This window comes from Papaver somniferum, chromosome 7 (assembly GCF_003573695.1).
Source record: "Papaver somniferum cultivar HN1 chromosome 7, ASM357369v1, whole genome shotgun sequence".
NCBI classification, from domain to species: Eukaryota; Viridiplantae; Streptophyta; class Magnoliopsida; order Ranunculales; family Papaveraceae; genus Papaver; species Papaver somniferum.
Window position 1 is genome coordinate 13288581 of NC_039364.1, and position 16471 is coordinate 13305051.

At 36.3% G+C, this 16471-nt stretch overlaps 1 protein-coding gene across 3 annotated transcripts; it reads left to right on the top strand.

Annotated features, from left to right (window-relative positions):
* The first annotated feature begins 1221 nt into the window (after window positions 1–1221).
* Window positions 1222–6723, top strand: LOC113295772 (WD repeat-containing protein 48 homolog). Of its 3 annotated transcripts, none has more exons than XM_026544097.1 (7): window positions 1222–1573; window positions 1687–1815; window positions 2064–2138; window positions 3189–3588; window positions 5309–5753; window positions 6102–6179; window positions 6305–6723. In XM_026544097.1, the coding sequence occupies exons 4-7, from the start codon at window positions 3224–3226 to the stop codon at window positions 6353–6355; spliced, it is 939 nt and encodes a 312-aa protein (XP_026399882.1). In that variant the 5' UTR covers window positions 1222–1573; window positions 1687–1815; window positions 2064–2138; window positions 3189–3223; the 3' UTR covers window positions 6356–6723. The 3 variants fall into 3 exon arrangements, with proteins under 3 accessions (XP_026399882.1, XP_026399884.1, XP_026399883.1); XM_026544099.1 differs by having other exon boundaries at window positions 2070–2138; XM_026544098.1 differs by lacking the exon at window positions 2064–2138.
* The last annotated feature ends 9748 nt before the right edge of the window (window positions 6724–16471 follow it).

The following is a 16471-nucleotide window of genomic DNA, read 5'->3' on the forward strand; positions in this document are numbered from 1 at the left end:
TTGTATCTCATTAAAGTATATGGATAAAATACGAGCCCCCAAAAATTCAATTATTTATGTGGATGGTTATACATAATGCAATTCCAACTTTGGATAACCTATCTTGAAGAGGGTGTCCTAATGGTAATACTAATTGCTGCCTATGTCAACTAGAAAGATGAGACCGCAGACCACTTATTTCACCACTTATTTCTACATTGTCCTTATTCCTCAAAAATATGGAATTTCTTCTTCTCAAGTTATAACTTGATGTGGGTTCAACGGAAGAATATGGAGCACCAATTACTGGCTTGGAAGATGAGAAGAGAAAGAAACACAGGCAGAAAATCATGGCATGTGCTAATATTTGCAATACTATGAGCCATTTGGGAGGAAAGAAACAAAAAAGTAATGGCGAATAAAATGGCAGAGACTTCAAAGTGAGAATAGATGAGATTAAGAGCTCGGTATTTCTTTAGGTGTCAACCTCAAATTGGTTTAGATATGTTTATTTCAGTCTACTTATGACTCAATGGAAGGTTATTTTGGAAGATAAATGTCACTAAGTTGTAACAAATATTAGAGAATTTGTCTATATCTTATGTAATTGTTTTACCATTTAATAAAATTATAACCTTTTTCCCATAGGAAAAACAAAAAATTCTCCTAAATAGATTATTAAGGATGTTACCTCTCGGTAAGGTGTTTTACCTTACTTTTCCCAAATAATGAGAACTCCTATCCACGAATTGTTATCCATAAATAATTGCTTTTGGCTACGTTCTAGCGAATCTAGCCAAAGAAAAGGAAAATTATGCACTATGCTTGATCTAAGGGCTCCCCGAACAGGTGTGGTTGGCATCTTCTATACGCTAGCCGGTACTCAATGCCGCCAACAATTGTCCTTCAAAATAAAATTTAGGGTTTGGTATGGAAGTGACTACAGATGTTAAAATTGGTATGCAAACTCTTTCATAAGTACACATGCATAAGTTACTATAGAGTAAACGCCGGTTATAAATCACAAAATAAAAAAAGTGAAAAACACTTAACGGAGTTAAAACGTCGTTAATTACGATGACGCTGTCAAACGGTGCATAGACTACGATGCAAACGAGAAGATCTCAACCATTGGATTAAATCAAACAGGGAAAAGAAATTCTAGATGAGTATAAAACGGTTTTTAGATTATAACGGAGAGAGAGTCGAGTATAAAAACAGGGTTTTGAAAGGGAGAGAGAACATTTCGTTCGATCAGAAAACAAAGAAGAAGAAGAAGCAGCAGCAGAACAGAAGCGAGCCTAGCCTTTCTATTAAGTTTTCTCCCTTCCTCCTTCTCTGAGAGAAATCTTGTTTCTCTGTGAAATTTCTGTTGTTTCTGTGTTTTGATTAGTGAAATTATAGATGAATCACAATGAGAGATTGTAATTGAAAGAAGAAGTTGTTGTTCATCTTATAATTGAGTTGATAGATTCATTATTAGAGAGGATTTATGAATAAAAGTGTTGAAATCTGATCTTTGATTGGTAAGATTTGGTTTGTGGATTTTTTGAGAGTAGAGATTGAAGAAGAATCAGAGGTTTTGATTATTGAGGTTTGTGATTGTAACTTTTTTTTTTTTTGATTTTTATGTAGAACAGTTTAATTTTGGTTTCTGGTGTTAATGAATCTTCTGATGAAGAATTTTGATTTTTGTGGTTTTTGCAGATACATTATCAGCAGTTGTGAAAGAGGAATTGTTTTAGTCTTTAATTTTGGGGGAAGAATAGATTTTTATTGAGGAATAGATCGAATTATTGAGTTTTGAAAGAAGAATTGTGAAGATCAGAATCACAGGTGAGACTTCGGTTGAAGATGGAATCAGAGTTTTTAAGTTCAATTTCTTCGTTTTTCAGATTCTTCATTGTGTTTTTTAACTCTTGATCTGGATTTGCAAAGAGATAACGGAAAACCTAATTTTCTTTCAATTTCTGGATTTTTCATCTTTTCAGTGTGAATCTGGGAGACTGTTTTTTTTTTCAATGGAGTTGGATTTCTAGCATTTTGTCGTTTGATTTTGTGGTTCTGATGATTTTCAATTTCAGTTTCAGAAACTGCTTCTTCTTCTGGTTTTTGGATATTCTCGTAGCCATTACTGAGTTAATATTTCTCAAATTAAGGTAAAAATCTGAATGATTCTTTATTTATTTAACTTTTACCAGTTTAGTCTCAATCTTTTTCCCCCTTTTCCATTTTTTAGAAGATCAGTTGTTTTTGGTATCAAAATCGATCTAATTATAAAAAAGATCCAATTCTGAAGCTCTAGGTAATGGCGATGCTGAGATAGCATCTCAGTTTCTCTCCTTAGATTTTTCTCATCTCTGGTTTCATTCTAGTCCCTATTATTAGTTATTTTTTCTGGATTCAGTTCAATTTCCGGTAACCTCTAGTTTGTGATGTTACTCTGAATTTCCGATAAACTAGATATAGGTTATCTGAAATCACTCTTTTCAGTTTAATCCGAATATCTTAATTTCTATCCCCTGTTTGAAATCTGATTCTTATTAGTCATTTCTCTATTTTCCCCCTCAATCTCTGTAATCTCATTGGCAATCTCAAACTTTCCGGTGAATTTGAGTACTATTTCTGAAGCATCCTCATATTCTGAATCTGGGTTCCTAGCCCCTGTTTGAATTCAGATTCCCAGACTCTATTAGTCAATTCCTGTTTCTTTCAGTTTCTTTGTACTAGTCTTCAATTCCTCTGTAAATTCTCCAATCTCTGTTTCCTGCATCAGAATCAATCGAGAAGACCAACTAATTCTGGAAATCTCCCCCATTTTCTTAATCTCCAAGAGTTTCAAGTATTTCCCTCAAAAACATTTGTTATCCAAAGCCATCATCAGAAGAACTCCAATTGTTTTTTTTCTTCATGTTCTTCATTATTGGCTAAATTGTCAAAATATTCTTCATGTTTTTCATTATTTTCAACTCTGAAACTCCATTTTCTTACTGTTACAGCCTCATTTATTTTCTTTCTCTAGGCGTTTCATTTTTTTTTTTCTCCTTCGTATGTATCATCAATAAAACCAATCAATCGTTATCTCAATAAATCGGTTTTCCTGTTGATTCTTTTCAAACCATTTCTTTAATAATATTATTCCTCCTCAATTAACCACAGTTAAATAATTAACCATCGTTTAATCATTCAGTATGTTCGGTTTTGTGCAGTGTAAGCGTGTGAATCCCCCTTTTATAAAGCAGATATGGAAATTGGAGAAGTAGTTAAGAATACAAATCGAAACAACAACAGCAGTTTATACAACAACAACAACAACAACTGCAACCACAGATCTTCACCATTAAGACAACAACAACACTCGACTGAAGCACCAACGACATCATCCAGTCCTGTATTTGAATTGCAATGGGGAAATCGTAAAAGACTTCGTTGTTCATCAAAACCACACAATAAAATTACCACCGCTGCACCTGATTCTACTGTGGAAAGAACTTCTTCTCTCAGAGCTGATAGGCGCCTTGTTAGAGCCGACAGAAATAGTAATTTCAGAAGACCTTTCTCTCCTCATCAGCCTCATCCTCCTTCTACATCTTCTCATCGTATCCTCAGGTAACCTCTCCCCAGATTTTGCATTAATTTAATTTTGGGTGAAATTTTTCTATGAAATTAGGAAAAAAAATCTTTAATTTTGGTTGCTAATATGCGCTAGGGGTGCGTAATGTTATATGCCACATAAGCAAAATCCCACCACGATTTATCTCTATAATTACCAAAAAATTATGTGGCTCCACGAGCTCATTTAAACCAGAATAATCTTCTTTAAAATTTGCACTAGTATTGACACTCTAGATAAAAGTCACGTCGCGGAACGAGTACCACAGTAAAAAAAAGATTCAATTTCTGGATTTGGAGTTGGGTTTGATATTGGTGGTGCATCTTCTCAATAACTTGTTGGATTTTGATTTCTGAGTGAATATGGATGGATATGGTCCACCATTACATATATCTATCCTCAACTTGCAGTACAAGATAGACTAAAAGATATTCACGTTTGTTCGCCACTTATTTTGAATTTTATTAGTGTTCTCTAAATTATTCATTGTCTTTTGTCACTTTAGTTTGAAAAAATTAAAAAAAAGTGTGGCAAAATAATGAGGTATCTCCTCATTTTGTTTTTAACGTGGTCTGTGGTGTGTCGTTACACACTAGGAATACTAGACAAATGCTAAAATGAAAAAATATGCTTTCAGTTTAAATCTCAGCCGTCAGATACCTTATCATTTTCCTTCTTGTAGATAATTCGATAGGCCACCTTACAGCTTGTCGTTACTTGGTACTCCCAGCTTTTTAGTTAACGTGGATTTTCTCAGCCTTGATTTCATCTTAGGCTTAATTGTTGGGACCACCCTATGTTTTGGTAGGTCTAAAAAGGATTAAGAACTGCTTCTCCTTGGTACAACCTTTTCAATTGATGACGACTTTATACGAATAAAGTCAATGTATATTGTGTCGAGCAATATACATTTTTCTGGTCATATTTTAGTGGTCCATTTTTATTTCCTAGAATTTTCGACTAGAAAATCATAGTTGCACCTAAAAGATCATATTTTTGTGGTAAAAGTTATTTACTGTCTGGTCCGGTTTATTGTTCTTGTCCTAGATGGATCTTTAGATAGCTGCACGAGGCTTGGTGGATGTATAAAAAAGCAGCCTCATGATCTACTACCAAATTATGAGTATCGATTTCTCCGATATTTATGAGTATACGTGTACATTACTCCCCTGTCCATCACGATGATGTTTAGTTGAAAATGTGGACCCACATTGAAACCTGATGTCTCTACCCACTTTCTCACCACGTTACCTTGAAAACAGGTCACAAACCCTAACAAGATTGTCTTTTGTTTCATTTATAGGAAAAAGCATTTAATAATTTAATCTCTTTTCATCCAACGATCCGCATTCACCTCCACATGTCCACTAGAATCACTCCTTACCTTAGGATCACACGTGTTATTAAAATCTCAACTTTGTGGAAGAGGTTGAAAGCACAGAGAAAAAGAAGAAAATTCATCAGAGAATTAATAAGAAAGATATCCGCTCTCTGACCCCCCAAGAGACAAATTCCATAGCTCCATTTTCTGAGGCATCATCACAAGAACCACCATCATCTTTGCACACATCTTCTCGGATCCACATCCTCTCTAAAATTTACTCTTGGTGTCTTAAAAGGGTAATTTGGTCATTCTTACACGTGTATGGTGATGGTTGTTGTTGTTACTTAATATTAATATTATGTCTAAAGAAATGTATTTGTGTGTTTTGTCAGGAACTCTGAAAGTTCAACTGCTGCTGCTGCTGCTGTGATGAAAGGAGGGCATCATCATCATCATCAGAACGGTGTTTCTGCTGCTGTTTCTCCTGAAAGAGGTGGTGAAGAAGTCAAGCTTCATCATCATCAAGATAAGAAAGGAAATCGTCATCATGATCATCACCATAGCAACAACAACCATCATCGTTATACAAACGGTGTGTCTGGATCATCAGAAACAGCTGATGAGAATCATAACAAGAAAGTAAACGGTGGTGGTGGTGGGGGGTCGTCTTCAGGTGGAAGTGGTGATCAGATGATGAATATACCACCTGTATGGCCACCGAAGTTTGTGATTGCATTAACAAATAAAGAGAAGGAAGAAGATTTCATGGCGATTAAAGGCTCTAAACTTCCTCAAAGACCTAAAAAACGTGCTAAGTTCGTTCAACGCACCCTCAATGTATGTATTAATCTCTCATCCTTAATCTTCTCTTTGAGATTTTTTCTTCCGGAAATAAATCTTAACCAGAATTTTATAATCAGAAGAATTCCTTTTAAGCAAACAAAAAAGAAAATAAAGCTGTTTATGTTTGCTTTTTCTATTTTTGAAAAAATAATTAAGAAAGAAAAAAAAAAGACCAAGTGGGTGCTTGACACGTAGAAAGGGTGTTGTTTAGTTGATCTGGTCCGTTATTTGCTCTGACTGACCAGATCTTGTCTGTGGTTTTCAATTATTTTAGTTTTGATTAATGGGTTAGCAAGTAGATCGGACGGCTGATAATGATTGTTGTGGTTGTTGCTTGTGCAGCTTGTGAGTCCTGGTACCTGGTTATGTGATTTAACCTTGGAAAGATATGAAGTTAGAGAGAAGAAAACAACCAAGAAGGTAAATCAATCAAAATTATTTCTAATAGTATTTGGAATATGATTTTCCTGACTTTTATGTATTATTTTGTTTTTTGTATTTTAATTAAATTAATAATTTTGTTTGTTGGGGTTTGGTTTATGCAGAGACCAAGAGGATTGAAAGCAATGGGAAACATGGAAAGTGACTCCGAATAGTGAATGAGGCTGCAATAAGGGGAAAAGGATTATATTTTCATTTTATTTTTCCTATAAAGTTGAAGAGAAAAAAGAAGAAAAAAAAGTATAAATTGAAATCAGAGCCTTTGGATTATGATTTTTGAAGTTTTTCTTTTTTTCTTGTTAATCTCTTTACTGATCCATTTAACTTGAGAAAAAGAGAGGGTGGCTGTAATGTCTTTAAACAACAACTAAATATGTTGTTTTTTGAGTAGAAGAGAGAGCATAGAGATAAGGAAGGAATATGTAATGTTGTTCCTTTGTTTGTAGTAATAGGTTTTATCATATCCTCTTTGTTCACATCATCCTTTTTCATTAATGTATCCCAAAAATTTTCCTGTTTCTTTCGTTTGCTTCGTTTCGTACGGAGATCATTTTGAGTGAAATGGTAGGAAATGGAAGTGTTTCAATTTTTGCGGTGGCTTTTGCATCTCAGACAGCAATTGTTTGCATTTCAAGGATAGAGTGATAGCGGTGTTATCTATAATATCATGCCTCTTTCCGAGGCCATTCGGCTTTAGCCCGAACAAACCCCAACTAGTTCAGCCTGTGTGTTAGTGATGGGATCGGTTATTATTGGCTTGCAAATCAATTGCGTGACTGTGTATTGTCGTACTTTGAAGCGTAGTTAGTAATTCGGGGTACGAATAGTAGTAAGGGACGGCATACGTACGAGAATTACACGGATTCAGATAGGTTGGATTCGGTCAAAAATCCGGTCAACGATTCGTTGTTCAGACAGTAGTTCGGAACGGCATACATACGTGCATATTCAGCTACATATATAATAAATTGATTAGTATTATGATCTTATTACGAGACTAATTTTATTTATATATGATTTATAGCTAGAAAAAAATATTTTAGCGTGATTATTTATCAAGAAGTAAACAATTTAATCGCTTATATGTATTATAAAACGAGTTTATATATTTTCAAACAAAAATCAACACATAATTATTCGGATTCTGTCAGTATATAAAATTTTAACTGAATAATTATAAAATTTTAATCACTGGTTAAGCAACTACCAATATAAAATTTTAACTGAATAATTGTATTTAAATATAAAGTATATACATAATCAAACAAAAACCAAACAACAGAACTCTGGTCAGAGAGTTACTTACGAGAGTTTAGTTCGGAAATATTATTCGGATTCGGTCAGTTCGGGCACGTTCGTGAATCATTCGTGAGGTCCACATGATCCGCGAACTAGATTCGGAGTTCAAATAGTTCGGAAGTATCATTCGGATCCGATCAGTTCGGATACGTTCGCGAATCATTCGGAAATGATTCGCAGAATTACTAACTAGGCTTTGAAGTTAAAAAAATCGCAGTAACCTGTTTCAAGTTTACCTTTTATGATCGATGAAAAGTAAAATGAAGTGAAACTACCATGACAAATAACTAAATAAGAAGGCTGCAGGTAAGCAAAAAGTAATCAGTGATTCTTCTAGTATCATTTTTTTTATTTCTTCAGTGACACTATAAATTCAAAGATATTTTAATAGTAGTTTTGCAAAATGAGTTTTTGGAAGAAAATGGTGAAGAAGTTACAGACAATTGTAACTACAATTATAATTAAGATGCTCGAGGAAACTAAAAACAAAATTATAAAATAGCATTCGATTATGGTGACATAAACATTGCAATATCATTACCTTCTATATGCTTACGGACTTCGATAAGAAGAAAAAAAAAAGTATAAACTGAAATCTAAGCCTTTGGATTGTGATTTTTGAAGTTTTTTTGTTTTTTTTGCTTGTTAATCTCTTTACTGATCCATTTTAATTTGAGAAAAGACCAACGAGTAAAGAAAAAGAGAGAAAGGTGGGTATAATGTCTTTAAACAACAACCAAATATGTTGTTTTTAGAGGAGGAGAGAGAGCATAGAGATAAAGAAGGAATATGTAATGTTGTTCCTTTGTTCGTGGTAATAGGTTTTGTTGGAAAAAACTGAGTTTTTAATAAAATGATTTCGGACTTGTAGATTTACTTCCAGGATCTAAGGTCATACGTTGCAAATGGATTTTCAAGAGAAAACGTAAGATAGGTGGAACTGTTGAAAAATACAAGGATAGGTTGGTAGCTAAAGGCTACAGACATATAGAAGGTATAGATTTTTTTGACACATATTCACCAGTGAGTAGAATTAGCTCCATTAGGATGATAGTTGCTATAGCTTCTGTCCATAATCTAGAGATACATCAAATGGATGTAAAGACAGCGTTTCTTAATGGTGAGTTAGATGAAGAAATTTATGTGGAACAACCTGAGGGCTTTGTAGTTAAAGGTTGTGAAAAGAAAGTTAGTAAAATGGTTAAATCTTTGTATGGATTGAAACAAGCACCTAAACAGTGGTATGAGAAATTTGATCATGTGATGATTTCTAGTGGTTTTAGAATTAATGAATCTGATAAGTGTGTTTATACTAAACTTGTCAAGGATGCATGTGTGATTGTATGCTTGTATGTTGATTATATGCTTATACTAGGTACAAACATGGATGTTATTAATTCCACTAAGAAACTGTTGAATGAGAACTTTGACATCAAAGACTTAGGCCCGGTTAATATCATATTAGGGATGAAGATTAGAAAAACTTCTAATGGATATATTCTAAGTCAGTCTCATTATGTTGAATCCATACTTAAGAAATATAATCAGTTTGACTGTAAACCTGTTTGTACTCCGTATGATTCTTCTTGTCATCTCAAGAAGAATAAGGGTGTAGTTTTTAAGCAACTTGAATACTCGAGAGTCATAGGAAGTCTGATGTATTTGATGCATTGTACGAGACCAGACATTGCTTATGCTGTGAGTTGATAAAACATTTTTGTGTCTAAATTGATCTCTATACTATATATTGTTGGCACTCGATTTCGTATTTATTATGGTGTTTTATGTGTTTGTAGGTATTTTGGGAAATAGACATTTTTGGAGAAATCGGCTCGAAAAGTTGCTAAAGGCACCTCCGGAGGATACCTGCTAAAGGGACCCCATTTTGGATAAAGGGCATCCACTTTATAAGGGGCACCTATATGTTATGGGCACCACAGACTTTGCTAAAGACACGCCATCTTCTCCATTTGAATTTAGTAATTGGGGGGAAATTGTTTTCTTCTCGTGCGTCTTTTACTAGTAGAGTTGACTTCGATTTTGGATGTGTCCGGTAGAGATTCAATCAAGCTTGTTTGTGTTGGACTATACTTGTCTAGGCAGGGCTGGTACAATGGATCTAACAGATTATAATGGGTTGGATAATCAGTTCTCGGTGCTAACAGGGAAAGAAGATACTCGGAATTTTGGACCGGCTTTGGACAAGGCTTTAGCGAGATTTAAGGGGATTGTGGCTTGGATTCGGATTGGATTTGGTGTATTTGAGTTAAACAGGAATGGTAATCCTTTTAGATTTCATAAAATAAGGATAGAATTCTATTTCACGTATAACATAAGAGGTGGAGATATTGCCGGAGTTTGGGCGAGATCCTATTGAAGTTTTTCAAGGATTTGGGTTCTGATTTAGACTTGGGTTATTTTGTTGGAGTATTTGACGGATTTGGATTGGTCTTGGATTGATGCAGTGAAACAGGGATGCTGAGAAGTTTGTTTCGAAGAAAACGAACAAGTTTCCATACTTATCTCACGTAAACAGGGAAAGAGAGAGTCTCGGGAGTTAAGTTATTTTTTTCTGGAAGTTGCGTACAACTTTGGAGAATATACTTTCTCAGGATTCTATTCTATCGAGTTGGAAGATTTTTTAAAAAAAGAAAGATGCGGTGAAGAGCAGAAAAGGGAGAAAAAGCCCGAGACTTTCGTGTGAAGTAAAAGAGACTTTTGTCGACGATAAAAAAGAGCTGTGGGAGTCAGGAGGGGTTGTTGGGTGATAGACGCATTTATGTGTCTAATATAGCTCATTTGTATATATTGTTAGTACTCGATATTGTACTTATTTGGTTATTTTATGTATTTGTAGGTGTTTTTGGAAAATAATCTCTTGCGGCGAATTTGGCTAAAAATGTGGCATTTGGACCTCCGTTGATAACGTACCGGAAGAGCCTCAGAAGTGTACCGGAAGTATCCCAGAAATACCCCGGAGGAACCCCGAAAAAAGTGCGGAAAATGCCCCAGAGGACACTTGCTATACGGACCCTTGATTTTGGATAAGGGGTAACCTAATTAATAAGGGGTGACCCATTTCCAGGCAGCTGCTAAAGGGACACCAGAACTGGATAGGGGGAGATCACATTTCTTCACGTTTTCAAATTAATGTTTTGGCGGGAAACTTCATGCATGTTTACTGGCAGAGTTGGATTCGATTAATGGACGGTTTCTAAAGAGATTCAACCCCTAAAATCAGTTGGGATGGATGTGAATGGACTAAACAGAGATGGTACATGTGTTTTTATCGATCAGATTGGGCTGGAATAGCCGGGAGAAGAAATCAGAGTCCAAATAGGAAACGCATGGTTCTGTTTACGTTTCAAAGATTTTTTGAGGAGATTCTGGGAGAGTTTTACGCTAAAGAAAACTCTACTTGGTCATGTTAAAGTCTTGGGAGAGTTTTGGGGCAATAGAGTAGATCATAAACGCGTACAGGGAGATCAGAGAGAGATATTCTCTCAACAGCGCAGAAAAGAAAAAAGAAAAGAAAAAGTCGGATTCAGTAGAGATTTTTGGGGATTAAAAGACTATATAAGAGTTGGTTCAAGTCATAGAAGGGTTAGAAACCCTTAGGAGAGAATTGGGAGTAGAGGATAGACGAGAAGAAGAAGTTACAGGAGATATTGCTGCTGCTGCTGGTGGGCCCGGGAAAGCGTATAAAATTTAAGCGAAATGAAAACGGGTCTACAGTAATACCGCAAGTGCACGGTCGTCAGTTGTAGCTCGTGCAAGTACGGGTCGATCCACAGAGACTGGGTGTGTTTTGTAGTGTTTAGCTATTTTGGGCTTTAATTTGTTGTTGGTTAACTATGAAGCCTTTTGGGCTTTGGGCTTAGGGTACCTTTGGATTATAGGCTTGTTTGATAATGAAGTGAACTGAGCTTGGGCTCAGTTGGTCTTGAAGTGCACTGGGCTTTGAATGTCAATGGGATTTGAGTACCCTTGACAGTGAACTGGGCCTTTGGCCTTACAATGAGCTGGTCCTTTGCAAAACAGAATGCAATTAAGAGACAATGGCCAAGGCAGGGCAGTAAGCTAACAAGCCAAGACAATGGCTCTAATGAGGCAAAGGAAGCTAGAGAAGACAATGATATTTACAATGCAATGCTATTTACAGTGAAATGAAAACAGAAAAGAAAAAACAGCCCAGTTGCAGCAGCAGCAGCAAGGAAAAGAAAGCAGCAGCAGCAGCAGTACTGCACAGCAGGGGAAAGAAAGCAGTGCACAGCAGCAGCACAAGCAATGCAAGTAGTAGCAGCAGCAGAACAAGGAGTAGTTGAAGTAGCAGGAGCAAATGGCAAACAAAATGAAGGACAAGTGAAAGTAAAACAGTGGCAGTGAAGGAATGAGGAAAAGTGACAGTGCAATGAAACTAAACAAGAACAATGGAAGTAAACCAAGGCCTAAGCCAAGGGCAGGGGAGATGGTGAAGGTGAGATGGTGAGGGTGAGCCTAGGCATACTACTATAGTGGGAAGAGAACTAGTTTGCTCACAGTCACTAGTGAGCACTAGTTTCTCCCCACTGCTCAATCAACACAATGCTCTAAAGGCTTTAGCCTAACATTCACACAAAACAGTAAACATGAGTGATGAAAGAACACTAGGATGTTGAATCCACCATTAACCTAGGGGATATTCTACTCACAGCTAAAATAGTTACCAAAGTACTAATTGTCTGATTAAAGTACAACTAGTCTAAGGGCTTAACAACATTGGACAAGAGATGCACATGATGAAGACTATCTTATTGATTCATTGTTTCATCTAGTCCTAGCATTTGAGGTTTAGAACATACATAACAAGAACATTAGAGAACATGATACAAACATTACAGAAACATAACATAACAGGAATATGAGAGTGACAGCAGAGAACAAACATAACAAAACAGTGGAGTTCATAACAGGAACAACACATAACAACATCACAGTGACATAAAATGGAGAAAATCAAAACATTAAAATGGATAAACAGTGAACAGCAAAATGAACATTTAACAGAACTAAGTTCTGGACGCCGGCTATTCCAGGCATATTCTCTCACACACACCCTCCAGTTCTATTTATACCCAAAACATCAAATTAGGGTTATCACCCATTTTCCCAAAATCCCAAAATAAAACAGTACAATTAGGTTTACTGTTTTTCTAATGTCATGGGTCTAATTGAGCCCATTTCCCTACTCTAATCCTCTCCTGGTACGGTCCCAACATGAATTAGGGTTTCTAGAGAAACCCCCAAATTACAGAGAAATTAGGGTTAGTGATACTCACCCAAATCGAGGAAATTTCTTCCATGTAGTCTCGACCCATGCTTCCTCTGACCTTCCTGCTCTTCTCGGCTGCTTCAATTTCTGTCTCTAACCTCACCTATTTCATCAACTTCTAAACTAGGGTTGTCGGGTTGAGAAGTTGATGTAATAGATGGCTAGAGAAGAAGGGGACGTGATGGTGGTATCTGCTACGGTCGGGGAAGAAGTGATGGTGGTGGAGAAGGCGAGGTAGTGACAGTTTGCAGAGACAAGGCATGGAGGTGGTGGTGGTTCTGCAACTGATTTTGGGAGAAGGGGAAGAAGCTTGACTGTTTTGGGAGAAGGGTGTGTTTGGCGATGGGTATAGGGTGTTCGATACTTGGGTGTGAAGCAGGGATAGCGAACTTTGATGACATCGAGTAAAGAGCGTTGGATGATCCCATATAGATTGAATCGAACGGCTACGATGGAGAGGTATGTGGCGACCGTTGGATTATGAGATACAACAAAATTGACGACACCAGATGGAGTTAGGTGTTGCAGTGTTAAGCGGAAGTATCGAGGTTTGATGCGCAGGCAAAGAAGCGACCGTAGGATCTAAATGTGATCTAATCTGAAGGCTTGGAATTTAGGTACTATGGTGTTTTGCAGGGACTTCAGATTTTGATGAACAATGAAGAAGCGACCATTGGATGATGAGATGAATCCGATCTAACGGCTGAGAATGGAGGCGGGTATGGATATAGAAAATGGGTTTGGGTAAGGGTTTTGTGCCTTGGGTATGCCAAGCCCATATCTTCTTTAAGAACAATTCTTCCTTCTTGAGCCCATTCCTAGCTTTTTGGACGTGCGCTCCATTCTTTGCGTCTTCCTTGCGTAATTTCTTCCGGCTTTTCACTACTTTTCTGCTCTTTTCCGCTCTGCTATTCATCCAAACTTTATTTATTACCTAAAAATGCAAAATTAATTAAGAAAAGTATTTATTCTTGAAAACAACGAAAATACAGAATATGGGATAAAATGTAGAATTAATGCACAAAAGATGAGCTAAATGCCAACAAAAAGATATAGAAATATGCACTTTTTAGCACTCATCAAATACCCCCAAACCTGAATTTTACTTGTCCTCAAGTAAAACAAAACTAAGGAAATCCTACCTATACCACTGTCGCTGGTCTCTCGAATGCATTTAGCGTATGCACTAAGCCTTTTAAACCACTAAGTGTCCCTAGTGGACGAGTTGAAGTCTCGTGAAGGTTTGCTTAGAACGTACCTACAAAGTTCTAGGTCAAAATATAAGCTCAGATTCCATCAAATGTGACATGTGCAAGTCAGTTAAGCTCACAGCAAAATGGAGATGTCAATCTAGCTATCGAAGGCACAATCCTAGCACTGATAACAAAAAAAAAGAGATGTGATAAGAGTGTAAAGTGTATCTACACATGTGTAAAGAAAGATCTGAAGTTATGACTACTAATCACCAAGAGATAGTTTCTCAGGCTAAGAACCAAGGTCGAAATCTAGCTAGCTGTCCGGACTTTACGAGAATTGTGAATGAGTTGGAGGTGTTTCACAATTACTCGTGTTGTACATCAATGGCATACACCCTCCTTGCTTATTACAATGAAACAACAAAATGACTATTTACATGACTCTTATTTACATTGACTACTCTCTTTTATTTTTGGAACAAGAGAGGATGGAATTGATAAATACTTGATTTTTTTTTTTTTTTCTTTTTTTCTTTTTTGAAGGAGACACTTTTGATACATATACAAAAGGAAACAAAAGATTACATGACACTTTGCAAGAGGTAGCCCTTTTTGATGCACCCAGTTAAATTCGATGGTTGTCTTTCTTAATGTAACCTCCACCTTCTATCCCAACCAACCAAAGAACAAGCTAGTCAAGTTTCGTTCAGTATTCTAAAGTGATTGGCAATCGTAAATTCCTATCAAACACCTTGAAGATCGAGGCCATACATGTATTGGTAGATCGTGCGCGTGCAAATTTCTTATCACTATGTGAATTGTGCTAGAATCAGGGTGCCTAAATATCTAGACTAAGACTCCTAATAATTACATATTTGCACAAGAGTCAACATTTCAAGGTAAATGAGCTCCATTTTTTATGTTTTTTTCAATTTTTAATTTTTAATTTTGATTTTTCAATTTTTTTGGAATTTTTCAATTTTTTCAAAAAGATGGAGTTCTTGTTTTCAATTATGGCATATTATCAAAGTATCTACTTTTCACCCCCAAACCTAAACTAAACATTGTCCTCAATGTTTCAAAATATGAACAAAATTAGAATACAACATATGAAGAGGATCATGTTGAGTAGAGAAAAAGGAAAGAGAATACCCGATTTCGGCGAAAGCAATATTAGAACTCCGTTATTCAAGGCAAGAATCCAACATATGTCAGCCGAGATCATATTGGATTAGCAAAATATATACAAAAGGAACAAAAAGGGTTTTAAAATTTTATCTACTGGATTATATACAAAAAATTCACCATACACTAACAATCTAAAGAGTTGAGGACCAACCCAAAAGACAAAGTGTAGAGGCTTCAACAGCTTCACACAATAATAATATGGTAGGCATGCAAGTGAAGCTGTGAAACAAAATGAGCTACCCTCAAACCTGGATTTTACAGAAGATATAATTTTGAAAACAAAATCGCGCAGTTTCGGGGGTTCATCATGCACAAGGTCTAGCTCGAAATGAACTGTGCTAGGGACGGGCAAACATGCTAATTCCAACTGTGGTTCCTCAAATGTATTATACTTAGAAGCAAAATAGTCCAAGAGGACTTGGGAAGCATACAGTTCCAATCCTAGATTAGGGACTCTCAGAAAAGTCGGTTTGACAATATCGGTACAAACCAAATCTAGGTTGGATGGAAGGCCTTCAGATTGTGACTTATGTAGGACGATAGGCACATCATTACTAATCACATCAACATCTCCTAAGTCTTCTACACGTGTCACAACATGCTTACCATGCTCACACAAATCAGAATCATCAGAAGAATTATTCTCATGCATCGGCAAATCAGTGGAAACATCACAACGTGACCCAGGTAGAGAATCAGACACAACAATTATATTTTCATGCATATTAGTGTCAACAGAAGATTCTATATTACCTAAGTCATCTTCATAGGACAGATGCACATGCTCAAAATCAGTATCAACATCACATGTATATGGAATACTAGAAGAAACATCATTCATGAAGGTCGAGGCAGAGAAGCCTAATGTATTTGAACCCAAAGGTTCCATAACATTTTCAGCATAGACATGTTCTTCTAACATAACATCATCATCATCATCATCATAGTAATATGCATACTTGTCCCTATTAGCAGTTGTGGTGTCATTAGTCAACTCATGTTCCTCTAGATTAGGTTCATATTCAATATCATACACATGAGAAGGAATAGACATGCTATTTCCAAAGTTCAATTCATTACCACCAATATCATGTGACAGTGTCTCAGTTTCCCTAATGGACTCCCAGTGACGGGTTTTCTCTGCAATCTCAGCTAAAAATTTCCGTGCATCATCCACAGTTTTATCAAGAAATTCACCATTACACATACACTCAACCATGGCTCGAGATTTAAAGTCTAGTCCCTCATAGAGGATAGCGACAAGTCTCCACTTCTCA

Excerpts from the sequence above, each read along its gene's own strand:
- LOC113295772 (XM_026544097.1), top strand. The coding sequence starts at position 3,224 with ATGGAAATTGGAGAAGTAGTTAAGAATACAAATCGAAACAACAACAGC. Across the intron at positions 3,589-5,308 it reads TCTTCTCATCGTATCCTCAG|GAACTCTGAAAGTTCAACTG; the intron begins GTAACCTCTCCC and ends GTGTTTTGTCAG. Across the intron at positions 5,754-6,101 it reads TCGTTCAACGCACCCTCAAT|CTTGTGAGTCCTGGTACCTG; the intron begins GTATGTATTAAT and ends TTGCTTGTGCAG.